Source organism: Cavia porcellus, unplaced genomic scaffold (genome assembly GCF_034190915.1).
Source record: "Cavia porcellus strain 051 isolate PalLab524CR breed Dunkin Hartley unplaced genomic scaffold, mCavPor4.1 scaffold_29, whole genome shotgun sequence".
NCBI classification, from domain to species: Eukaryota; Metazoa; Chordata; class Mammalia; order Rodentia; family Caviidae; genus Cavia; species Cavia porcellus.
In genome coordinates, this window is record NW_026947512.1 from 18184061 (window position 1) to 18208507 (window position 24447).

The following is a 24447-nucleotide window of genomic DNA, read 5'->3' on the forward strand; positions in this document are numbered from 1 at the left end:
CTAAGAATGAGTACTCTGGGTCATGGGTACACATCCTCATTCCATTCTGAGGTGGAACCAGAAGCTCTCTGAGGTTCGGATGGGTGGAGGTTCAGCTGGAGCCTTTTAGTGTGTCCACATCTCATGGGCTTGCTTCTGAGGTCAGATCCTGGTTTACTTCCCAGACATCTGTGTCTGACTCTCAGGAATACCCTGGCTCTTTCACAGTGCCCCACCAAACACATGGGGTCCAGACCAACCACAGCTACCAGGGAAAACCCACTGTGGGACTTTTGTGCTGGGCCACTGATGAACCGGAAGTGCCGGTCTCAACTTCTCCCCAGCAGAGCAGACAAGGGGTGACCCAGTACTCTGGGCATCAAAGCAGCAGCTGGTCTCTAAGATCCTAGAATTCAAATCCATGGCTTTTGTGACCTGCTTGGCTCAAGGTCCAGAGAGCAAACAGAAAGCTTTTAGACTAGATTCAAGCCAGCAGCCTCCGGGAGCTCTGCCCCAGGTTCAGAGCCTGTGGGGCTTCCCATGGAGAAGCAGAGGAGCTAGAGCGGCAGCACTGGAACCGAAGACTCTCAGACTCCCCAGCCCCTGCCTGCAGGTCATGGGGTGGAGCACCAGGAGACACTGAGGAGGCCACAGAGAGGCGGGAAGGGTCTCGGGCTATTTGGCATCAAGCACAGTCTACCTTCATGCTCCAGAGCTCATAGTGGGGCTTCTCACCTCTCTCTCCTCCTGGCTGCCTTACTGTGTCCCCTGTTCCTCCTACCAGTGTCCAGGCTGGGTGGGTGCTCAGCACCGGGTGTCTATCTGCAGGGAGTGACTTATTTGCAAGCCTTACCCAGGCGCTGCTCCAGCTTTTACACTAGAGATGAGGGAAGACTTAAAATGTCCCATAGCAATACTGAACATTTTACTCACACTTTGGTTGTAAACAGTGATGGGGAGGGGCAAAAGCAGTAGCTACTTAGTGGTTTAGGAGGGGGGTTTAAAAAAAAAAAACCTAAACTTTCTCCAGGCCCCATGCACAACTTCTCAGAGAACAGAGACAGAAGAGCCCTTCCTCCAGCAAGAAGCCATCTGCCGTGGGCTCTCTCCTGAAATTAGGATACATTAAGCAGGAAGTGGAGCCTGGAATCACCAGCCTGGCCTGTTTCCCCATTTTTGTCTCCTCACAAATTCCCCACCTAGCCCTGTCTGGTCAGCCAACGCACCCAGCTGAGGGCCTCTCTTCCCCTCCGACACAGCCCAGCAAGTGCCACAGTGAACAGACATGGCAGCGGCATTTATTCCACCCCTCCACTCCAGGCTTGGGCCTTCCAGGCGGTGCTGTCCGCCCAGCTGTCTGCAGATGACCCCCAGCTGTACCCCAGGGCCACGCAGCACCTCAGAGAGAGTGGAGAGGGAAGAGTCCCCAGAGTGCTGGCCTCTACCTCCACCCACCTTGTCAGCCTGAGCAGAAGGCTAGTGAGGCTCTGCCACCTGTGACTAACGGTGGTGACCCTCAGGAAGTCCGGAGGGGAGAGTCAAGACTCTGTCCCCTGTGAGTTGCTCAAGGAGGAAGAGGAAGGAAGACCCAGGCCTCCTCTGTGGATCCCTGGGGAGGCCCAGCCAGCCTCAGCCCTCCATGCCAGGGGGTAAGGATGAGGCACAAAGGCCAGCCTGGTGGTTGCTGCCATGGTTTGTTGTGGGTCCTGACAGAGAAAGCCAGGGGCACAGGCAGCGGGCGATAATGCTGGGGACAGCTCCTGGCTGTGCCAGGATGGAGGTAGAAGGCTGAAGAGAGGGGACCAGATGTCACCCTGGGTTTGTCCCATGTGCAGGAGAGCAGCGTGCAACGCCTCTGATGCTTCTAGAAGGCTCATGCATCCCGGGAGCTCAGGCGTCTGGAGGAGATGAGACTCTACTCAACCTGCAATGAGAAAGGTGGGCAGCTGTGCTCAGGAGCTACCCGAGACCTCAGCACCGTCTGCGTCCTGAAGAAGCCCAGCTTGGTAGGTTCCCAGCTCTGCTCTTGCAGCATCCTGTACCCCACTGCCTCTCAGCTCAGACTGCATGATAGAATCAGCAAGGAACTTTACAAAGCCCTTAACCCCAGCCCATGCCCAGAGTCTCTGGCAAGACCTGGGCATGCACCTTTGAGGAGCTCCTGGGTGAATTCTACCACTCAGCTGAGTTCAGGGGAGGGAGAAGGAGGTCAAACTGGTTCATTTGGCTCTGTACCTGCAGATCTGAATAAGGAAGTGAAAACTCCCTAAAATAAAGTTTGCAAGGGGACTACATATCATAGCAAGACAAATTTATGTCGGCACTAAAATTGGAACTTCCTGACCAGAGGGTTGTTTTGGAAAATCTTTCCAAGAAGCTTCAGAATCTCCTGTTGTGGATACTTAAGAAGATGTACCAGGTCTGGTGGCTCCTGTAATCTCAGCACTCAAACCCACTCCTACCCGCTGCTCCCCAGCTCCTTGCCTATCCCAGCTTATTAAATAAACTCTGTTAAATAAGCCCACATGAGGTAGGAATTATCATTCCTGTTTCATGGGGGAGAGGACTGAAGTTCAGGGCTGAGCAGGGTCTTCCTGAGATGTGTGTAGGTAAGGGACAGTCAGGATCCAGTTCCTGCCAGGATCTCTGCTACCTCTTCTGCCGGGCCCCTAGGCCCTCACGGGGACAGGACAGACAGGATGCTGGGAGGACGTAGCAGCGTGTGCCAGTTTGTGTTTTTCTTTTGAGATCATCTCTCTGGTATTTACACGCTCTGTGCAGTCTTCTCCCAACGTGTTACAGGAGAACTGGCCCGCTCTCTCTTGTGACTTTTATGGGGGCCCAGAATCCGAAAGCCTTTGCGGCTGCATACATTCCCCTCTGTGGCCCCAGCACTGTGAGCAGGGTGGGAGGAACAGGACCACGGGAGCAAGGGAGGCAGGGGTGACAGGCCGTGAGGACCAAGCAGTGTGGGGTGGTCTGCAGGAGGGGCCTAGGCACAGAGCACTGCCTCCTCTGGGGAGGACCATGGGGACACGAGGAGTGGGTGGGGAGGCCTCATACACAGCATCCACCTGTGCTGAGGGGCAGGACCCGCATGCACACCCAGCTTCCTGCCTCACAGTCCTGGCTCTCTGATGGCACTGAGCACTGTGTTTCAAAGACTAAGTGAAAACCTGGTGCATAACCCTAGCTGAGGCAGGTGGATAGCAAGTAAGGGCCCAGCTGGGCAACTCATCAAGACCCCATCTCAAAATAAATCATTTAACGCAGCTCAGTGGGAAGGCCCTGGGTTCAATCCCCAGTGCCATGAACGGATGGATGGATGGGTGGATGGATGGATGGATGGACAAGGATGGAATGAAACCCACAGCTCCTCTGGACAGCGACTCACTTGCAGACCAGACCTGTGCTGCAACACTTTAGCAGGAAGTGAACAGATGCCTTCCAGCTTGCACAGGACCTTAAGGACTCTGTAACCTGAGGGCACAGCACTGGAAGACCCAACCCTCCCAACACAGCAAGGCCTCCTTACCGCTCGATGACACGGTTATTGTCCTGGAGGTCAAAAGCCAGCAGCTTCATCTCCTCATAGAGCTCCTGCATGCTGTCCATGGCAGAGGCCGGAGAGCTGGGTGAGGCCGATGTGCCAAGGCACAGACCTCCACTACAGCCCCACTCAGGCAGTGTCCAGGAAAACAACTCGGCCTTGAACTCGCAGCCTTCACACACATGCAGGCACGCACACATGCACCACAGCATGCACATTCATGCCATCTGGCACTTACTGCACAACCAGGTCCTTTGGAGCAGCGCTGGGATGTGGAGCCATGGTGGGCGGTGAGGCCTCAGCCCCGGACCTGTCCTGAAGGAGCTGGTCAAGGATCTGAAGCAAAGCCACGCTTTAGTCAGGGGAGGTGCCAGATTTGCATGGTGGGGTAGGATGAGCAGGAGGGGATAATGAAACTGCCCCCGCCTGCATCCCTGAATCCCCAGAATCGTCCTATCTTCCCCACAGGCCCTTCCTTCACATCCTGGAAACACAGCTGGCACTATTCTCACTTGTCTGGACTCCAGTTGAAGGATCCAGGCTGCCCAGTTCACTTTTGTGTCTAACCTCAACCACTCAGGACGCATCCCACGCCACAAGCTTTGGAGAAGGAGCAGGGGTGACCCTGACTGGTCTCTGACAGCAGCAAGTCACTGCCTGAGGCACCAGCAGGAGGCAGGAGGCAGCGGGAATCCCTGGGAGGAGCAGCCCCTCTCCAGCCCATGACCAGCACCCATAGCCCCTGCCCTTGCTCTTTAGTCTGAGATCAGCAGGAAATGTATTCCAGACATGCCCTGTCCACACCTTGGGGCACATTTGTAAGTTAGAGACCTCTGACCTGCATGGAAGTCCTAGGATTTGGCCAAGGCAACTCTGTCTTGCAGGGGAACGATCCCCACCCCAACACACACAGGGCACCCAAAAGCCTCCCCTCCACAGCCCCTTGGTGGCCCTATAGGCTCGCACCTTGTTCAGGTTCTCCTGGGCTCCCTGGGCTTCTGTGTTGCAAGTGGACACAGACCAGCTGGCCAGGCGCAGTTGGTTCCTGGTCTTCTGCACCTCTCTGGAGAAGGCAGGTAGAGGTTAGGGTTGGAATGGGACCCAGCTGTCACCTTCCAGGGCCCCTGCCATCATCAGGCCATCACACAGATACCCCTGGGTCCAGGCATTTGCTCCCCTCACAGCCCCTTCCCTTCTGAGTGTGGCTCAGCTATCACCTGCCCCACTGTCATATAGCGGATGATGCTTGTCATCGGGCTGTGTGTGAGCAGGGATATTTGCTCTTTGCATAGAGAGGAAACTGAGCTATTAACCTGTGTTGGTTCCACCCTGACTCCACACCACGGTCACCGAGAGGGGCTTTTAACCTACTGCTGCCCCAGCCCTGCTCAGACTTCAGGGTGGGCTGGAGACAGGAGCCAGGCACCTCATACCATGAGGCTGGGGGCTCACAGGCCTGCAGGTCGCACGGCACTCGGGAAACCGCCCTCTCTTCCCAGAGGGGGCTGGGCTCACATAGTGGGGGAGGCAGGGGCTACCCGAAAAGGAGCCCCCAAGCTCCCAGAGGTACCGGGGTGAGAGGAGTCTGTCAGAGGACACTGCCTGCCCCTGCTCCACACTCACTCCAAAGCCTAGAAGCTGCTTGTCCTGGCCTCAGGGGACTTGGTGTCCCATCAGCAAGGACGGGAGACCAATGATCCAAGCCTCAGTTCCCTCACCTGTCATCCAATTACAGAGTAGATACTGTGGAGCAGATTAGCAAACCTAGGGAAGTCACCCAGCAGGTGCCTGGTCTACCAGGTCCCTAAACCTGTGTTTCTTCCCATTTCTTCCTGCGCTAACTTCTCCCTCCAGGTCCTCTGCAGCACTGGGGCCCACAGGTTTAGGAGAAAGGAGAGGCAGGCCATTACCTCATCCACTTGCCATGTGTGACCAGGGATGCCTGATACTTCTGCACACACTCCTCCTGGAACACCTGCAGGAGTCTCTTGGCTAAATGACTGAAATTTACCCTGGGGAGACCAAGAAGCGAGGCATAGGCATGAGCGACCATGGCCACCGGTGCACTAAGTTAGCATCTCTGTCCGTCTCCACCACCACCTGGCACAAGTGCCCAATGCCTGGGCCCACCACAGGGATAGGACCCGAGGAGGAAGGAGACAATGGCCACACACTGGGACTCGGAAGGCTGGAGGCCAGCTAGACAGATGCATCAATAGGTGGACAAGGAAGGGGGACAAAGGGCCCTGGAGAATGCACAGGACACACTCAAGCTAGGTCCCTGGGTGAGAGGACACACAGTTACAGGAAACATGACTGTGTGTGCACATGTGTGTAGGGGTGGGGGAACTGCGAAGCCTCCCCCTGCCCCTGGCCCCAGAAACCTGTCCCCAACACAGCTGCCCCCAACCCACTGCCCAGCCACAGCTGGGGATCAGGGCCTCCCCCTGCCCATTTGGCACAGGGCATCACTGTGCCCTGTGACCCTGTCCCACCCCGCTTCCGGAGGCCGGGGCACTCACTTATCCAGCTTGTGGATCTGTTCCTCATTGTAGCCAAGCCCTGAAGGAAATAGTCGGGAATGAGGTCACCTACTGAAGCAGTCCACACCACGGAGTGCCACAGGGTAGGGGACAGTTACGCAGATGCAACCAGCCAGCCTGGGGTCGAATTTTAGGGGAGCCCGCAGCCCAGGGAGCCAGGATGGGCAGAAGGAGGAGAAGCTGCGGAGAAACTGCCACAGGCTTCTGAGGGAGACGCCTGTGCTGGAGCGACAGAGATGCTGCAGATGGGGTGGCAAGGATGAGTGGCCCCTCACCAACACTCACAAGTAGCTAAGGTCTGCAGCTGGCCGTCATGCAGTCATGCTGCACACACAGCCAGTGGTTCTGCAGGAATGAGCTGGAGAAGCTGGGCTATCACTGGAGCCTCCCCTCTCTGCCCAGCCACTTTTGCCAAAAGAGGCACTTTTGCCAGCTGTAGTTTTGCATGCTGATACTCTGGGCCTGAGTGCTGAAGAACCCTGATGCTCAAGTGCTAGGACGTGCTGCCCCCTGCTGGGAATGGCCCTTCTAGATAGTGGTGGCTGTAAAGTGAGGTGACGCATTTAAGTCTGCCCATTCAGCTCTTCCCAGGACTCCCTCCCTGGGTCTGCAGCAGCTGACAGCACTTGTGACATCTGGAGCTCTGGAATAAGTCCCAGCCCTGCCTGCTAACAGCAAGTGATCTGGCCTCAGGGAGCCTGCGTCTTCCTCTATTCATGTACTTCGCAGGACTCCTGTGCAGATCTTCGAAGAGGCTGCTCAGAAAACTGCTAACCCTTTTCCACTGGCTTCCTCACCCGCTCGCTCTTATGCAGTACTAGTGATTGAACCTGGGGCTTTTCACTGAGCTGCATTCCCAGGCCTTTGTTACATTTTTATTTTAAGCCAGGGTTTTCCCAAGTTTGCCCCAGCTGGCACTGAATTTGAGATCCTCCTGCCTTAGCCTCCCTAGCAGCTGGGATTACAGGCATGCACCAGCACACCCAGCTGGAATAGCATCTTTTGCTGGTGTTCCACATGTGACCAGTTAAGGGTTCATTTCTGATTTTGATAAAGGATGTGAAAGGCCATTAGAAATAAAAGTCCTTCAAAGCTGTCAAAAGGGGTGATTAAAAGCAGTGGGGCCTACATTGCCCTGGCTACTTAGCCTTTCTGTGTCTCAGTTTCCTCACCTGTAAAATGGAGAGGATATGGTGTCTACAGTGTCTGTGAGCATTAAATAATGTAAAAACACCACAGCCCTTAGCATGGGTCCTGGCACCAGGGAGGGGCTACAGTTTTGAGTGACAGCATTGTGGACTCCAAGCCTCAGGTTTGAAGTCACTATCAAGGCAGCCAAGTGGGTATGGGGCAGCCTTGTTGAGCCCCAAAGTGCTGTCAGCCTCTTTGCCTCCCCTAGTCCTGTGGGTCCTTGAGGCCAGACCCAGAGGCAGGACCAGGGCCTGTGAAGAAAGAGGCTGTCCTATGTACACCTGTGTGTCCACTGCAGTGACCACCAACACCCACAGCTACAGAGCTCCTGACACAGTGAGTGCAACTGAGAACCTGAGTTTTCACTTGAATTAATTTGAATTTTGAAACTAATACAGTGTAACATATCTTTCCCATTAAACGTAGCTTTATGGTTTCATTAACACTACATTTTACTTCGTGATACATTCAGCTTCCAAATATAGGAGTGCCATCTCATGAAATACACACGAGATTTTGAAGCCTCACCACAGACAAGGAACATGAAATCTCTCTTTAATCTTGTTTATACTGATTACATGCAGAAGTGACACAGGGGATATATTGAGTAAAATATATCAAAATTAATTTCACCTGTTGCTTTCTATTTTCTAATTTGGCTATAAGCTGAGCATGGTGGTGCATGTCTGTAATCCCAGCACTTGAGAGTCTGAGGCTGGAAGATCCCCTACAAGTATGAGGACAGCCTGGGCTACGCAGGGAGTTCAAGGCCAGCCTGAAATACACAGTGAGACTCTGTCTCAAAAAACTAAAACAAGGCAAAAATGAAAAATTGGCTGCGAGAAAATTTAACAATATATATGTGAATGGTGTCCCTGCCCAGGCTCTTCTTGAGGTACAACAGATAATGTTGGCAAGATGTATGGCCCAGTAGCACCAACTGGGATTTTTTTGATCCCCTTTCCTGGAAAACCTGGCTACCTCAGTGCCCCAAAGTCAGTACACAGGAAAACACTCAATAAACTATCAAGTGCCCTGGCACAGCAAGGAGGCCCTCTCCTGGGCTACTTCTGTTTTGTTTCTTCAGGACTGGGACTGAACTCAGTGGTTCACACATGCCAGCAAGTGCCCCACCACTGAGCTACATCCTCAGCCCTTTCTTAAATTTTGAGGCAGGGTCTCTAAGTCCCCCACGCTGGCTTCAAATCTGTGATCCTCCTGCCTCTCTGCCGCCAGGGTGGCTGGGGTGACAAGCATGCACCACCATACCTGGCCAGGGCCACACTCCATTGCATCAGGCTCCAGCCCACTGCACCCCTACTCACGTCATCTGAGCTCTCACAAGGCCATGTGCAGATGCCAGAGCTGTGTGTCACCCGCCAGCCTGCAGGCTGTGTGACAGTGGGGACCTGGCCTTGGACCAGCTGTGCTGGGTACCCCAAAACATTGGCAGCAGAGCAGCCCCAGCAGCTCTGCAGGGAGGACACCACATGACAGGAGGGCCGCCTAAGGGCTCACCTGGCCTCATCCGAGACTTCTTGAACTGCTTATAGATGAGGTACATCTTGTCCAGACAACTCTGGATCTGCTGGGTGCTGTGGCAGAGGCAGGGAGAATCAAACAGCACAGGTAAAGACCAAGGGAGGGGACCAGGTAGCCGTGGGAGTGGGCATAGCTGTGCTGGCCCTGAGCGTGGACACCTTGGTCCTCCTCCCCCACCCACTCACACACCAGCACAGCCCAGCTGAGTTAGAGAATGTTGAGCAGCGCTGCCCCTTGGAGAGTGGCCCTTGCCACCCGGAAGATGGGGAGGCCTAGGCACTGCCAGGACAGAGGCACACAGGAATCGCCCCTGGTCACCCGGCCAGGCCAGAAAGCTCCACCTTCCTGGGCTACCCACAGTCTGGCATGTGGAAGGGATGAATCTACAATCTTGGTAGAGCAAGACAGACCCCACAGACCTCAGCTCGGCCTATAAGCAGGGAATGGGAAGTGACCTCTGCGGGCCACCTATGCCTCGGGTTTAACTTGGGTTTAAGGTCAGGACTGTTTCTCACTTCTGCTTTTGGGACATAAGCACTTCGGGGTGCTGGGGTGGCCTTCCTCACCCTGGGGTCCACATGCTCTATTTCTTCCTGGGTTTCCTCTGGGCGAGCCATCTCTGCTGTTTTGGAGATGGCTCCTGGCTCCAGCTACAGCACAAGGGATCCCTGGGCTCCGCCACCCCCGTACCCTTTTGCGAACAGGGGGTTGGGGAGCTGGGGCTCAGGACCAGGTGGGCTCTAAATTCAGAATTGCCTTCTAGTCTCAGGGCTTCGACTCAATGCACACAATACACTGTGAACCCCGTGGGCATGGGGGCAGCGCCCCAACCCGACACACTCACCCTTGTGAGGAGCACAGGGAACCCCACTCTAAAGGGTACATAAAGGCTGCAGAGCCTGGGGCTGGCGGTGTGTTCAGAGTGTCGAATTTAGAACGGGACAGGATTGCAGCTCTGAGGGGACCTGGCCCCCTGACACAGCCACATCCACTAGGGGGCAGAGGAAGGCCTTTTAAGGTTTGTGAACTGGGAGAATGGGGTTTTGGAAAGGTTGTAAATCCCTGCTTCCTCCTGCAGGCCAGGAGCACAAGCTGGAGGTAGATGGACGTGACCACAGCCTCACTTCATAACTCAGGATTCCATAGCAAGGAGGCCCTTTCCAGGGCCACTTCTCTCTTGTTTGTTTCTTCAGGACTGGGATTAAACTCGAGGTTCACACATGCCAGGCATGTGCCCCACCACTGAGCTACATTCTCAGCCCTTTCTGTGTTAGTTTGAGGCAAGGTCTCACTAAGTCCCCCAGGCTGGCCTTGAACTTGTGGTCCTCCTGCCTCTCAGGTCAAATGAACCCCACAGAGGGAGGAGGTGTTATTCCGTTCCTGCTCCTAGGAGGGAAATGGCTTGGCAGAGCAAGAGGTCTTTCCATGCCAAGCCATGGCACCTGCAAAGACCCCTAACTCAAGTTCCCGGATGTGCAAAGGACCCAAAGACCCTATTGTCCTGATGGCTGGTCTCAGGGCGGGTCTGGCCCATTCCTACCCTAGCACCTTGCCCAAGGCAGGTGGGCTTCTGCAAAGGCTGCTAGACCGTTCGCACTGTGTGTCTCCCAGCCTCCACCCCACAGATTAGGAAACTCCCACAGACCTTCTGTCTTCATGTACCTGATCCCGGTTCTTCGCCAGCTCTGAGCTCAGGTGGTCCAGGCTCACCTGTGTCTCTGCCATGTCTTGGGAACATCTGGAGAGGACCGCAGCCAGCTATGGGATGAAAAGGCAAACATCTGTGGGGTCCTTGCCCGAGACTCTGCCAGCAGCCCCACCTGGACCACTGACCACTGACCACCCCCAGCTCACTCACAGTCTGCAGCTTGGACCTCAGCTCTGTGGCCCTCTTCAGTTTCTGAATCTCAGGCATCTCAGGCATCCTGGCAGCGCTGCTGGACCTTGAGAAAAGGAAGGAGGAAAGCTGCATTTGAGGAGGGACCAGAGAGCTCTGTGACGGTTGCTAGGCAGGGCACCTCTGGGACAGTCTTACTGGTTCTCAGGTCTCAGGGGAAAGGAGTCGCAGGTTTGGGACAGAGGAACCCACTGGAAGAGGCCCTGTATACCAAACCTGTGACATTGTTGATTCCTGCAAAGGATAAAAGTTGCATTGGATTCAAACTCCTTGAATCTGTCAAATGTATTAGTGCAGGTGGCTGAATGCATCCCTGACCAGGAATGTTTGTAACTAGACAGAAATAATAAAGTTCCTTTTAAGTAGGAACTGTATTCCATGGTAGCCAAGAGTTCGCTTATGAAGGGAATCCATCTTCTGTGGACGACTAGACAATAACCTGAGAGGACTTGGAGTATCAGTTCCCTGTTGGTCCCACTGAGACGGCCAAGGAGATGCCCATGTGTGCAGAGGGAATGGCAGGCTGTCCCTACCTAGTGGTGTCCCCAGCACCATCCTTGATGCACTGCAGCCTGTAGCACTCCTGACTTACAGGAAGTGCCAGGAAAGAAGAACAAGCCAAAAAGCACCAAGAGAAAGGCCCAGACACTCCACTAAACCAGAGGCATGGAACCCAGGAAGTGGAGAAAGGGAGTCTACTGGCTTCAGCTGTAAAGAATGGAATAGCCAGGTACTAGGTGTGGTCCTGGACAGAAACCTAGTTTGGAAATGAGCAGTAAAAGGAACTTTGAGGGATCATTAGAAACATTGAAGAGAGATGAGCATATGATGAGATCAAACTATATTGTCATGGGGCAAACTTATTTGCCAAGAGTAGCAGGGCATAAAGTAGCAGAAAACTTGCATGTTACTGGTATATATATACATCCCTTTACAGTAGGAAGCTGCATACTAGCAAAGGATATATTAGTAAAGAAACCTCACAGGATGGAGGTGGGGGGAATCAGCTCCCTCCTCCTGGCCTTCAGAGCCTCATCTTCCAAGAAGGCTGCTCTGTGCTGCTCTGCCCAGGTTGCAGTGCCCTATCTGGGTCCCTGTCACCCTCATGATGCAGCAGCAGCCCCTCTGTGTGATGTGAGGTCACACCTATCCCTGGACCCCTTGCTATGCCAGGGTGTGTGTGGGGGGTCCTGCTCAGAGGAGACCCACCAGGGCTCTGCAGATGATCCCTCCTCTCTGCCACCATCTGAAGGGGCTCAGCCATGATGGAGGACCCACCTGTCACCCAGAGTCACACCTCTTCCTCCCCTGTGTCCTCACTGTGTCCACCTGCCCCAGTGTCAGGCTGTGATACCAAGAGCCAGGCAGCCAGGCTGGGAGCCCCTGCACCCCAGATGGGAAAGGCACTTCTGGTGTGGCTGGCAGGATCTGTGCCGTTACCACCCAGTTAATAAGGCTGTAACTCAGGCTCCTGGACTCAAGCGCTGCTGGACTCAGGGGATGCTCCTTTCTTCAGCAGTGCTCTGGCCATGGGCTCTTCCCTTGATTCTCATCCTCAGACTCTCCAAAGCCTCCCCAAACTCCCTTTCTACACCGCCATCCTCATGTAGCCCAAGACAGGAGAGTGAAAAGTGTGGGGTTCCAAGGACATGTGAAGGGTAAGACCACTGCACCTCTACCCAGTGATGCCCATGGCATGAGTGTCTCCCCTGGGTATCAGAAGAGAGGGAAAGAGAAGGCTGCGGGAGTCCCCGCTGGCCGGGGTAGGACACCTACCTCTCAGTGGCCAGGCTGCTGCCAAGGAAGAGGAGGCTGGTCCTGGTGACCTCCAGGGTCTGCCTGCACGTGGCCTGGAGCACCTGTCTGCTCAGGAGTAGTGTGAATTAGGGCCACCTTGTCCAGGGCTCTGGGGGCATGGGGCAGTGCCGAAGAGAGCCCTGAGGTCCCTCCCCTTCCCCAGGTCCTCAGGGCACTCACACGACCCAGTGCAGTCCGCGCAGCATCAGCTCCTGCCCATTCAGCAGAGCCCGCGCCAGCCGCAGTGCCTGGTGACCAGCGCCCAGCACACCCTGAAACACACAGGCAGGCAGGGTCCAGTCCTACACCTCCCACCCCTGTGCCACACACGCCCTGCCACCTGGGGCCACTCTCACCTTGGCAGTGCTGTAATCTGCCTGCAGGTCCACTTTGGGGACAAACTTGGGGATGTCCACAGCAGCTGCAAAGACCCCATATGAGTGGCCTGCCTCTGCGACTTCGATCAACTTCCTGGTTCCCAGGTCCTCACTCATCACTGCTTATCTCTCACCCCAAGCTTCCCAACTCATTCAAAGCCCCAACTTTCCAAACCTCAATGGGCAGTGGCTCTTTCCCATTGCAGTTGTTTTCTGCCATCTAGTGGAAACTTTGGAAACTACATCCTCAAGCTTAAGGCTCACTTCAACAGCCAGTAAAAGGGCTAAACCTTGCCGTTGTTTTTTTAAGATTATTCTCCTTTCCCCACCTCAGAAGTCAAGGAGAAAATTGAGGCAGCATTCTAATGATAAGGAATGATATTTTTTTCTAGAATTTAGAGAAAGAACAAAGCTGAATCCCTGGCCACTTGCTGTTTTTCTAACACAAACACCCTGCAGTGTTCCCACCAATCAGACTCTGCCAATCAGACTCAACAGCGTATTAAATCCAAAAGTCCTTGTTTCAATTGGATTTTTTTTTTCACAGCGCTGAGGACCTGGCAAGCCCACACAAGTCATGTATCATCTTAGAGTGCTGGGCAGAATTAAAATCCAGACCTGGGGATGGGGGTTTAGCTCAGTGGCATAAGTGCCTGTCTGGTAAGCACGAGGTCGTGAGTTTGATCTCGGGGACAAAAAAAACAAAACAAAACAAAAAACCAGACCTGCTTCTGTATCCTGTGGGCCCCAAAAAACACCCAAAAGGAAAACTGCCCTAGATTTTAAGCTCCTGCACCCTAGATGAGACCCTCACCCTACAAACGACCCAACCTGGGTAGCCCTACTCACGATCCCTGAAGGTCAGACCCCTGGGGGTGTCGCTGGCCATGCTGAACAGGGTCAAGGGGCTGCTGGCCGTCGTATGGCTGATGTGCTGTGCTGAGAGGCTGGGCTTGAAGACACAAAGGTGACCCTCAAAGAGGTACTCTTGGTGCTGGGGCGCCACATTGGTCTGCTCATATACTGCTTCCAGAAAGATGGCGATCCTGGGCATGGCAGGGAGAAGGGGAGGGGAGGGGCGGCAGAGTCAGGGGGCGACTGAAGGCTGGAGGACCAAGCGCCAGCCGGAACTTTGCCCAGGGAGAAGGCTCGGGTTTTCAGCGAGATGGAGAGATAAAAGGTGGGGTTCATGTCTTAGAGACAAAATGGGAAGGGGATGCAGGAGTCCCCAAACTCAGTATCCGCTTCTGTACCTGTTCTTGCTACTAAAATTCTCCTAGTCCTACAAAGCATTTCATAAAAAATCCACCACACACACACACACACACACACACACACACACACTCTCGCGCATGTGTGCACGTGCATACAGTTGCGCATGCGCGCGTGCACCCCGGGATTTAAAATTCACATTAACCTTCTAAAGGACAATGAATCCAAGGTGTAAGGAAACCTTCCTATCTCGATGGAACTAGTACTTTTCCAAACCCATTGTTAACCCAAAGCTCTCCAGTCTACTATGTCCTCAGCAGCAGGTCCTGCTGCTCGGGTGGAGGAAGTCCCACCTCCCTCGCCCCCACTCACGTGTTGTGGGCGTGGATGTAGATGTGGTGCAGCACAGACTGGGACAGGCAGAAGACGTGGACCACGACCCGCTGCAGGATGTTACTGGTCTCCGCAAAGAACTGATCGAAGCCCCAGCACTTGGCCTCTTCCACCTCCAGGATGTTGGCCAGGATGGGTACCAGCTGGCTCTGCAGCCCCCTGTCCTCCCAGACACGGAGACTGTCAGGGGCCAGGACAGGATGTATCCTGCTTATGTTACCATGAGGGCGACCCACAACAAGCCCCGAGGGCCCAGGACCCAAATGGTGTGGCAAGACAGGCAGAGGAGGCATTTCTGTAAAATCCTTGGCCACAAAGGCAGCATGGCACACCCAGTCCACAGCAGCCTGGGGCTGCACAGGCCAGGCTCTGGAGTCCGGACTCATCAAAGAAAGTGGTGCCCACTCACATGGACAGCTGGCAGGTGACCGGGAGACTGTAACTCCACTCCAGGGGCCCATTCTCCCGCCTCTGCGCTCCTGCGATGGCTCCTGCCGGCTTCTCCGTGGTGATCCGGTACCTGGGGGCCAGGGCAAGTCAGCGGGATCCCGAGTCCGACATGCCAGTGGCAAGGAACTCAGCAGCAGGGCGGGTCCATTCTAGACCAAATGGGGAACCACACAGCCAGCCGGTGCCCGGGATGAGTGTGTGTACCTCGACCTCACTGCTAATCCACTGACAAGGGTCCACATTCAGAGGCCAGGGCCAGAGGACTGGGGGTTGGAGAGGTCAGGGGAATTCAACAGTGAACGTGGGAACCTCATTTAACTTCCTCTCACCCTCCCACCAGGGCCATGGCGCCATTTCTGGAGGTGCTTTCTGGGATGCCCAGTCTGTCCGGAAGTGGCAGGTCCAGCCTGGAACTTGTCCTATCCCACCGCCCTCCCCTTGTCCCAGCCATCAGCCAAAGCCCAGGTCTGCCCACTGTGCACATCTTGTGCCTTCCTTCTCCAGGCTCACAGCAATACTCAGCTCCAGGTCCCAGGGCCGTTTTCCCACCTGCTCCCCAACCCAGCTGTGGAAGTCGTCCCAGGACTGGGTCTTTTTCTGGGTTAAGCCTTCCATCCCTTCTGAACCCTTGAGTTTTGATGTGATGCCATCTTAAATCTGCTCTGGGAAGTGCCCTCTGGCAGTCACTACTGTCCTCAGCGGGAACCAGAGCCAGGCCTTGGACCTGGGAAGCTGGCCCGCCTTAATCCCACCCAAAGGCAGCTTTGGGTGGGCCTCTGTGGCCCTCCACGAAGAGGGGTGAGCAGGGAACAAAGGAAGGGAGGAGGGAGTGTGCACAGTGGGGAGGTGGAGGCAGTGAGTTCGAGCCCAGCCTGGACAACTGTTTTTCAAAATAGAATAAAGGGCTAGAGAGGTAGCTCAGTGGGAGAGCACCCCTAGTATCCACAGTAGCAGAGAGAGACAGAGAGGGAGAGAGAGGATGGAGGAGAAAATGATGTCACCCATCAAGAAGCCAGGGAGAACTCACCTTCTGGTTTGATTGACTAACAAAGGGGATGGGGGCCCAGAGCTGGGGGGCAGAGGGGCCTGCAGAGAAAGTCCCAGACCCAGACCCCCCCCCTTGCTGCGTACATGATCTCCTTGTTGCGCCGTGGCCCCCCAAAGGGGACAAAGGGCAGACTGCCAGTGGCTGCATGGTACAGGGTCACCCCGATGCTCCAGAGGTCCACAGACACCCCGAATGCCTTCTGCTGGGGCTTGTGCAGCACTGCCCGCTCGTATATGTCAGGGTGCTGTGGGAAAGAGTTAGAGAGCGGTGTAGACACCAGGGGTGGTGGGAAGGGTCTGAGCCCTCACCCCTCAGACCCTTCCATGGCCAGCACTCAGGAGGCTGAGGCAGGAGGATCACCATAAATGAGGCCAGCCTAGGCTACATAGCAACTTCAAGGCTAGCCTGAATGACATAGTGGGACCCTGTCTCAAACAAACAAAAAAGGTGCTATCCTTTGCCCTAGGGCAGGTGGGGGCCACTGCGTCCCTCCCTCCTCCATGAGGGTCAGACAGACTGGGGCAGTCAGTGACCTCTGCTGTTCTAAATAATAGGATTGGATGTAACCTTCTGGCTGGGTGCAGGGCTGAGCTAGGACCCTGCTGGAACAAGGGATGGCTAGATCCCCTCCTGCGGGAGGCTCAGGCTCTGCAGGCAGTGGGTCCCGGCAGGCCACCCACCAGGTACTCCTCTGTCCCATAGACAGAGATGAATTTCTCCTCATCGTCCAGCTCCCGGGCGGCCCCGAAGTCGGTCAGCTTGTAGATGCTCTGACCCTCCTCCCCGACCAGCCGCATGATGTTCCCTGGCTTGATGTCCCGGTGGACGATGCCATTCTCCCGCAGGTGATTCATGCCAGACACTGGGGACAGACAGGCCTAGGGCTCATCTCAGAAAAGCTGTCCTTGGGTCCCGACGGACAGGGACTCCCACAGGCAGGCAGGGCCACAGCAGAAGCAGAACAGAGCTGGGCAAAGGAGGAGTCCTGAGGCCACTGGGCTGCTCTGGGGTCTCTATTCAACGCAAGTGCACCCTCCTCACCTATGCTTGTGTGTGCATGCCTGTGCATGCATGAAAATACACCTTACACATGTTTGTGTGTGCATGAAAATACACCTCACAATTGCTACCTTTACTATTTTTTCATCTGCAGCACAGTGACAGGGTGTGTCACCACTGCCAGGCAGACGTGGCTTCCACCATCTCCTCACATTGAAGCCCTGAGCTACAGTTCCAGCCCAGCCCCCATCTTTTTTTTAACTTTGAGACAGAGTCTCCCCAAGTCACCAAGTTGCTAAGGCTGGGCTCAAACTCGAAATCTTTCTACCTCAGCCTCCCAGAGTGCCGGGGTTACAGGTATGTGGCTGAGAACTTCTTCCCTTCTCAAGGCTGAAATATCAACTGCAAGTGGGCACCACATTTTCCCCTGTTTAGGCTGTCTCCACCTTCTGGCTACTGTGAATAATGCTGCCTTCAGCATTTGTGGAAGATCTGGTTTGAATTTCATTTTTAAATTGCAGTCTTTTAAAAATCAGACACACAGATTCTTCTGTGGATGCACAGCCTGGGGGCCCAGGGTGTCCCTTTGTGTTGGGGTTAGAGCCTGAGAGACCCGAGAGGCCACAAGGCTGCTCACCCACACAGCGCAACACCACCAGGAACTCCTCCTCCGGCAGCCCAAAGGCATTCTCGGGGCTCTCCAGCACACTCAGCAGGCTCCCGCTGGAGCAGTACTCCATTACCAGCACCTTCTGCCGGCCGGCCCCCTGCAAGAGCACAGGGAGGCTAGGGAAGGTGCACTGCCCTACCCCCACAGAAGAGGTAGCTCTTCTCCAGGTCCCTCTTCCTGGTCGCTGCTTGGGCCTCCCAAGGCCCTACACACTGGAACCCAAGGCTACCTCTACCAGGAAGCCCTCTGGGCTGTGGCATGGACGAGATGCCCAGTCTTTTCCCAGGTGAGGACCCACTTCTTTCCGTCCTTCCTCCCCACCATGGTATGGCTCTGACTAGCATGTGATCAAGACTCTATTATCACAGGGTTCCCCTGTCCGCAGACTCTGAGGGTCAAGGACGAGGCCGCCCAACCCTGACCAAGTCCAGCACCCACCGTTTCCTCCACCGCGAAGAGCTTGACGATGTTCTGGTGGTTGAGCTTCCGCAGCACCTCAAACTCCCTTACCTGCACTTCGCGGGGCCTCAGGTAGCTCACAGTGTTGAAGACCTTCACGGCCACCAGCTCCCCGGATTTCTGCCATGGTCAAGGGTCAGCATGGGAAGACTGAAGGTCCCACCACAGGGAGAGCAGCCACCCTCTGCAGGCCCTCCTGCCAGAGAGGCTCCCACCCCACCTCCTCCCTGCCTCAGGCTGTGTGTGGAGATGACCAGAGCCCAGCGCCCCGGATGTCCTGCAGGTCACAAACAGGGCTGCAAGGGCAGCCAGGCTAGGATTGATACCAGGCCTGCCTGGCTAAACTATGGAGCCTGAGGGTAGAGTGGCATCTCCAGTATGGGTACAGCCCAGCCGCAGACAGGTCCGACCTCCCACCCTGCTGTCCCAAGAGCCCTCCCACACTCACCCCCCCCCCCAGAGGTATGCTTCTGCCATCGATCCCAGAAGCCTCTGCAGTGCCCTGAACCGTAGCTGAACCTGGGCACCCTGACTTGAGTGCACACAGCAGCCACTCAGGCCCTCTGGGGCTGTGAGACTCCTGCCTGGCTAAGGGCCACCAGGTTGCTGCATACCTTGTTCCGGGCCTTGTACACACTGGCGGTGGCCCCCTGTCCCAGCAGATCGTCTGTGTACCACAGGTAATTAGCTGTGCTCTGCATCTCCTGCTTCGGGCTGGCTGACCACCTGCTACCTGAAAAAGTACACACTGGGGCCCTAGGACTCTGTCCCTGCCCTGGAGGGCCAGCCACCAGGACCCTGAGACTACCTCATGCCAGGCTCCATGTGGCCATTTCACAGGCAAGGGAGGCACAGAAGGGTTGAGTAACTTCCCCCAAAGAGGCCCAGCACAGAGAAGGAGTCACAGCAGCAGGTTCTCAGCTCCAGCCCAAGCCTGAGCCACTTGAGACCTGCCCATCCTCACCCCTCCCAGGCAGTTCCTTCTGCAGACAAACCTGCTCACTGCTTCACCTCTTCCCAGCACTGAGGACTCCGGGGCTTTGGCATCCAAGCCTGGCACTGTCCCAGGAGCAGAAAGAGCACAGGAGGAAGGGCCCTGGGTCAGGCAGTAGGGCAGCAGCGCCTGTCACAGCACCACAGATCTCCAGGATTGCGACACAGCCTGGAGCCCCCACGCCACTGCTAGCTGGCCTGGCCCACCACTTCCTGCTGCCGGGGCCATTAGGTGCTGGCCCAGAGAGGGACAGGGCTGTGGAGGGAGGAGCTGAAAGCCCTCTGCAGCTCTCTTCCCCATCTTGGCTCCCTGTCCTCCCCAACAGTGATGCTGGTTCCTCTCAGCCATTGTGGAGAGGCTTACAAAGTGGAGACTCAGAGGTTACAAATCAGTGTCTGAAAAGCAAGGCGTCTTTGGGGACGCCTAGGGGCAGGGGCATAAGAGGGGTGCCATTCCTTCAGTGTTTGAAATAAGATTGGGTCAGACTAGCGCCTTTTCCTGCTCTGACATCTAGTTTTGAGCATCACCAGGCCTGGAATTCTCTGCTACTTGGCTTTGAACCTTTTCTCCTTGCAATCCCATTTCAAGTGTCCTGTGGAGTGTGTCTGGGCTTGAGCCAGAGGCCACTTGGAAAGTGTGGGACCACTGACTGTGTGTCACCTCCCTCACTCTCCAGAGGGCTAGACCTCCGAGGGGCCCACAAAGCTGAGGATGTGTGGGTAGCAGGCACTGCAGTGCCGTGCGGTGCGCCCCCTGCCTCCCCGCCAGAGCGCCGCGTCCAGTTTTCAGAGGAGCAGGTGGATATTGGAGTTGGTGGACAGAAAGCACCGGGGCTGCAGCCCTGCCCACAGCCTGGCTTCCTGTCCTTCCAGGGATGCTTCCAGGGCCAGAGCACTTACCTGGCTCTGGGGCTCTGGGCACAAAGTCAGGTCAAGGCTCTTCCAGGTGAGTGAGCGGGTGTTACACTCTGTCTCCAGGCCAAGTCCAGGGCCTGAGCTACAGCGGAAGGAGCAGGGGAGGGCGGATGAGAGGCTCCCTCAGTGATGTCCGATTCTTAGCCCCCATCAAAGGCTGCCAGCCCCAGCCCTTAACCCTTTCCTGTTTGTCACCCCTCCTCCCAATGCACCAGCACGGTGCAAGCTGTGAGGGGGGTGGTTTCCAGCTCTTTTCCCCAGGGGCTCTGGGGTCTTTCTTGGCCACTCCCACGCCTGGAACTCTGGCCAGGGAAAAAGACCCCTGGGAGAGGGCTCACCCAGAAGGCGATCCCCAGTTTGGGTTGTCAGGAAGCAGAGCCCAGCAAAGGAGCATTGGTGGCCCATGGTGGCACAGACCTCTCTCTGTTTCTCACTGGCCTCCAAACAGTCCTTTCTGAGACTGACCCCCAGCTATAACACCTGGCCCCTCAACAGCCACAGAGAAATCCACGGTGGGAGCCCCTCCCCCACACTGCTGGCACACACTCACCCCATCACAGCAGCAGGGGCTGCAGGCTTGTGGCACGGCAGCAGCCCATACTTTCAGAGCCTGCACGCCTTCAGAGCATTCTGTAGTCATGGGCCCCCCTGATCCACGCGCAGGCCAGCTGAAATGGCCTTGTGGCACCCTAGGAGCTGGATTCGAGGGTTTCCCGGCTGCTTCCCACCCACAGCAACACGCCCAGCTCCACAGAGCCAGGGGCTGAGCTCTCTAAACTTCCTGATTTCGTTTCTCTCTCCCCACCTCTCTCCCTCTCCCTCTCTCTCTTAAAGAGACAGGCAACTCTGTAGCAGCCACTCCCCCACCCCACCCCACCCCACCCCACCCCAAGCAGGAAGGAGAAAGAGGGTCCTGTGAGTTCCCAAGTGGAGGCGACAGGACTAGCGTGTGAGCCACACAGAGCTGTAGAAACAAGGAGCAGGCTCACTGTTCTGGCATCTCACATGGCTCATGGGCAGGGAGGTTCAGGGCTCACCCAAGGTCAACCGAGCAGGTTGGGTGAGTTAACTTAGTAAAGAGTTCCTATACCCAGGAGCCCTAGAAGGCCCAGGATCCTGCTTGTGCCTTGACACTCGAGGAGAAGTTGTATCTCACGCCTTCCACGAGCCCCCAGAGGCACACCGCAAGCCCTGGAGCCCAGATCTGCTCTCCAGGGGCACCCGGACCCCTCCCAGCCCCTTCCTTGTCAGGCCCTCTCCGGGTTAGAGATAAGAAGACACCTACCAGCCCCACCCACATTCAGTAATTGATCTCCTCGAGCTTCTGAAACTGCTGGGACCAAGGCCAGGTGTGCTAACCTCTCAGCTAGCCCTGTGACCCCAAGGTCCTGGAAGGCTGGAGAGCTCCATGCTGCTCTGGGCAGCTCTGGGTCAGCAGCTGGATAAAAAAAAAATGGTTAAAACCAGGAAATTCCATGTTTTGATAGAATGTTGAGGGACTTTCCCAAGGCCACACCTGATGATTTCCTCTGCCAGCTCCACCCCTCGAAGTGACAGCCGACACTAACTGCCTCCCGCTCTGAGAGATTCACCTGCTGATAACAAGCAGCAAGAGCCCGGCTGCGCCGCCCTCCCCTTCGCACAGCACAGCCGGGAGCAGCAGTTGCAGAGCCAGGCTGTGTTCCCAGCCTTCCACCTGCTGGGCACGGGCGAGAACTGCACTTCCGTGGTTCTGTGACTGGGGAGGGAAAGAAGCTTGACTTCCACTTAAAGCTGTGTTGGTTCCTGCAAGACTGTTCGCCCGCCTCCGGGTAATCTGACTCTTCATATGGGGTCGCGCCAGCAGTCCAGGTCCCAAGGGGGCTGTGATGGGGCAGAGCGCCCCCTGCTGGCCCATAAAGGCTATCTGGTTTTGGTGAGAAGTCTTGTTTTAGGCTGCTGAGGTTTACACCATAACCTTGCCCCTTCCTTCCTAAATGAACCTGTGCTTTCACCTTTCTCACTCTAGCAAGCCCAATCTCCCTTCTACAGTCTTTCGCACCGGATAGCATGGTAAGTGCTGTATGTACGCGGTGGTTTATATCTGGATGTCCCCCACAAAGCCGCCTGTGTGCAGAGGCGAGGCTTATGGAAGGTGACTGGATAATGAGGCATCACAGCTGCTGCTGTCCCAGATGAGGGCTGGTCAGAGAGGCGAGTCATGGGGGGCACGGCCTCTCTTTGCTCTCTGCTTCCTGGGCTCACGATGTGAGCACCTTCCCTCTGCAGGAGATCCTTTTACCACAAAGTTCTGCCTTGGAGCCAGCTGACCAAGGACCATAACCACTGGCCCACACGAACCTCACCTGTAAGTTGTGGGTGCTGGTTTTTTGTCACAGTGATGAGAAAGTGCCTCAAATATCTATTTATCTCTCTGTCTATACATCAGTATCTCACTAGGCGTCCTCCATATCACTGTATCCTCTACCTGGATAAGATGCAGGAGTGTCCAGCCAGTGCCCCAGCTGGGCAGCACATTCACCATCACATGTGGGAGGTGTGGGGGTTTGGAGCCCCCGAGGGGAGAAAGAGAATTCAGGTCTCACCACATTCTCCTGAGTAGCACTGAGAAATCTTAGACAGAGGGGTGCCCCAGGGGCATTAGGACAGAAGGCATTAGGGTTCCTCCCGTGAGCCTCCACCCAGGAGGCTGATGGCATAGTAGAAAGGGCAGAGAGCTGGTGGTCATCACAGAGGTTTGCACCCTGGCTGGTGATCTCAGCCAAACTCTCAACCTTGCTTTCAGGACTGTTGTCTAACAATATGAGATGAGATGCCTGGTGCCTGGTAAGTTCTGAACAGATGCTAGTGTTTTAGGTGTGATGGCATAAGCATGTTGTCCCAGTCACTGGAGAGGCTGAGGCTGGAGCATGGCTTAAGCCTGGGAGTTCAAGGGCAAAATTTCGAGCCTGAGCAAAATATCAAGACCCTGTTTGAAAAAACAACCACAAAGTAAGGGCTGGATGCGTAGCTCAGACGCAGAGTGCATCTTTGCTTGTTTTGTACGAGGCTCTGGGTCCAACCTGCAGCCAGTCACCACCAACCCAAGCAGGATTTACTGCCTTTCTGCCTGTGTGGCCAGAGCCAGCTTTTTGCAGTTGGCTCACCTGCCCAGTGCCTTAAAGGAAGAGAGGAGGCTTACAGAGCCAGTGTGTATTTCCTGTGTTCTGTCACAGGTATACAGGGCTGAGTGACAGCCCTGCAGAGCTGGTTCCCTGTTACCCTGAGGACTCGGCGCTGTCCAGGAGCTCTAGTAGGGAAAAAGGGTCAAATGCTGCTGCAGACCTGGCGCTTCTTCCCAAGCTGTGGGGGCAGGAGCTCAGGGAGCAGCCCCTGTGCAGTCATGCTCTGTTGTTCCTGGCATAGAAAGGCAGCATGTCACTCTTGCTCTGGGCTCCTCCAACCTCCCCTCTCCCTTCACCCCATTCAGACAAAGACGTGGCCCTCACTCAGCTCCGCTGAACTGGAGGCAGCAGTCCCAAGGGAGCTCCCCTTCATCATCCATCTGCTACCTGCTGCTCCCACCTGCACAACTGCCTGAAGGCAATAGGAAACCTCTCTGCCAGCTGGGCCACCCTGTCATTTGGGCTGTGTGACTGTCTCCTTCCTCCTGTCCTCTGGACCCTGCTTGGCAGCAGAGAGCTTTGACACTGGCCTTCTAGGTTGTGTGCGATACTGAGGATTGAAACCAGGGCCTTCACATCTCCAGCCATTTATGTATTTATTTAATGTTTTGAGACAGGGTCTTGCTAGGTTGCCCAGGCTGGACCTGAACTTTGGATCCTCTTGCCTAGCCCCCCAGGGGGCTAGAATTACAGGTAAGTGCCCCATGTCCATCTCAGCTCCATCTAAGAACAAAACCTGGTCCCTTCTCGCATTCTACAGCTCTGAGAGTCACAGTTTCCTCTTCCCTTCTCCTTTACTGCCCAGCCCACTCCCCTGGGGCTCATTTCTCCTGTCCTGAAAATGCAGTCCAGTAGCAATCATGGTTTCCCTTTCTGACAACCTTGTGTCACCCTATGGGCCCCAAAATGCGTCTCCTCCTCTTTCTCAAACTGCCTTCTCTTGGTTTCTGGGACCCGTGCTCACTGCTCGCTCCTGTCCTGCAGGCTCCTTCTCCTCTGGGTCTCTGAAGACCAGGACCCTTTGCTCTTCCTGTTTTCCCAGGACTCTCACAGTTTTAATGTTGCTCTTCTAGCAAGATCTCTCCCCTATGCCTGAGTCACGTTTCTATCCCAGGCCATCGGGTATTTCTACCTAGACAGCCACTCGTGGTCTCAGCATTGCCAGCCCTGGTGGGTTCTTGACTTCCTCTCTCCCACCACCGTGGCTTTTCCTGACCCAGCTAGACACTCCTTCTCGTTTCATTTTTCAGTTCAACACTTATTTTGCT

General features: G+C 55.5%; 1 protein-coding gene and 1 long non-coding RNA gene across 9 annotated transcripts; one reads left to right on the forward strand and one right to left on the reverse strand.

Moving 5' to 3' along the window:
* Positions 1-882: 882 nt before the first annotated feature.
* On the reverse strand, positions 883-21444 carry Ikbke (inhibitor of nuclear factor kappa B kinase subunit epsilon). Of its 8 annotated transcripts, none has more exons than XM_063239961.1 (23): positions 21301-21444; positions 20001-20097; positions 19103-19166; positions 18722-18840; positions 18087-18227; positions 17616-17745; positions 16660-16841; positions 16063-16223; positions 14891-15001; positions 14461-14640; positions 13726-13922; positions 12856-12920; positions 12680-12771; positions 12479-12565; positions 10664-10748; positions 10451-10563; positions 8782-8858; positions 6052-6091; positions 5440-5541; positions 4496-4592; positions 3768-3865; positions 3515-3586; positions 883-1903 (listed from the first exon to the last, which is right to left on the reverse strand). In XM_063239961.1, the coding sequence occupies exons 4-23, from the start codon at positions 18806-18808 to the stop codon at positions 1870-1872; spliced, it is 2151 nt and encodes a 716-aa protein (XP_063096031.1). In that variant the 5' UTR covers positions 18809-18840; positions 19103-19166; positions 20001-20097; positions 21301-21444; the 3' UTR covers positions 883-1869. The 8 variants fall into 8 exon arrangements, with proteins under 8 accessions (XP_063096031.1, XP_063096032.1, XP_013013484.1 ...); XM_063239962.1 differs by lacking the exon at positions 21301-21444 and adding an exon at positions 20566-20798 and having other exon boundaries at positions 18722-18836; XM_013158030.2 differs by lacking the exon at positions 21301-21444 and adding an exon at positions 20566-20798.
* On the forward strand, positions 1814-2503 carry LOC111758268 (uncharacterized). The gene is made up of 2 exons (XR_002792465.2): positions 1814-1985; positions 2221-2503. It is a non-coding gene; the product is annotated as an uncharacterized LOC111758268 (long non-coding RNA).
* Positions 21445-24447: the final 3003 nt, after the last annotated feature.

Excerpts from the sequence above, each read along its gene's own strand:
- Ikbke (XM_063239957.1), bottom strand. Across the intron at positions 16,224-16,659 it reads ATGGGACAGAGGAGTACCTG|CACCCTGACATATACGAGCG; the intron begins GTGGGTGGCCTG and ends TCTTTCCCACAG. Across the intron at positions 8,859-10,450 it reads CAGGTACATGAAGACAGAAG|CACCCAGCAGATCCAGAGTT; the intron begins GTCTGTGGGAGT and ends CCTCTGCCACAG.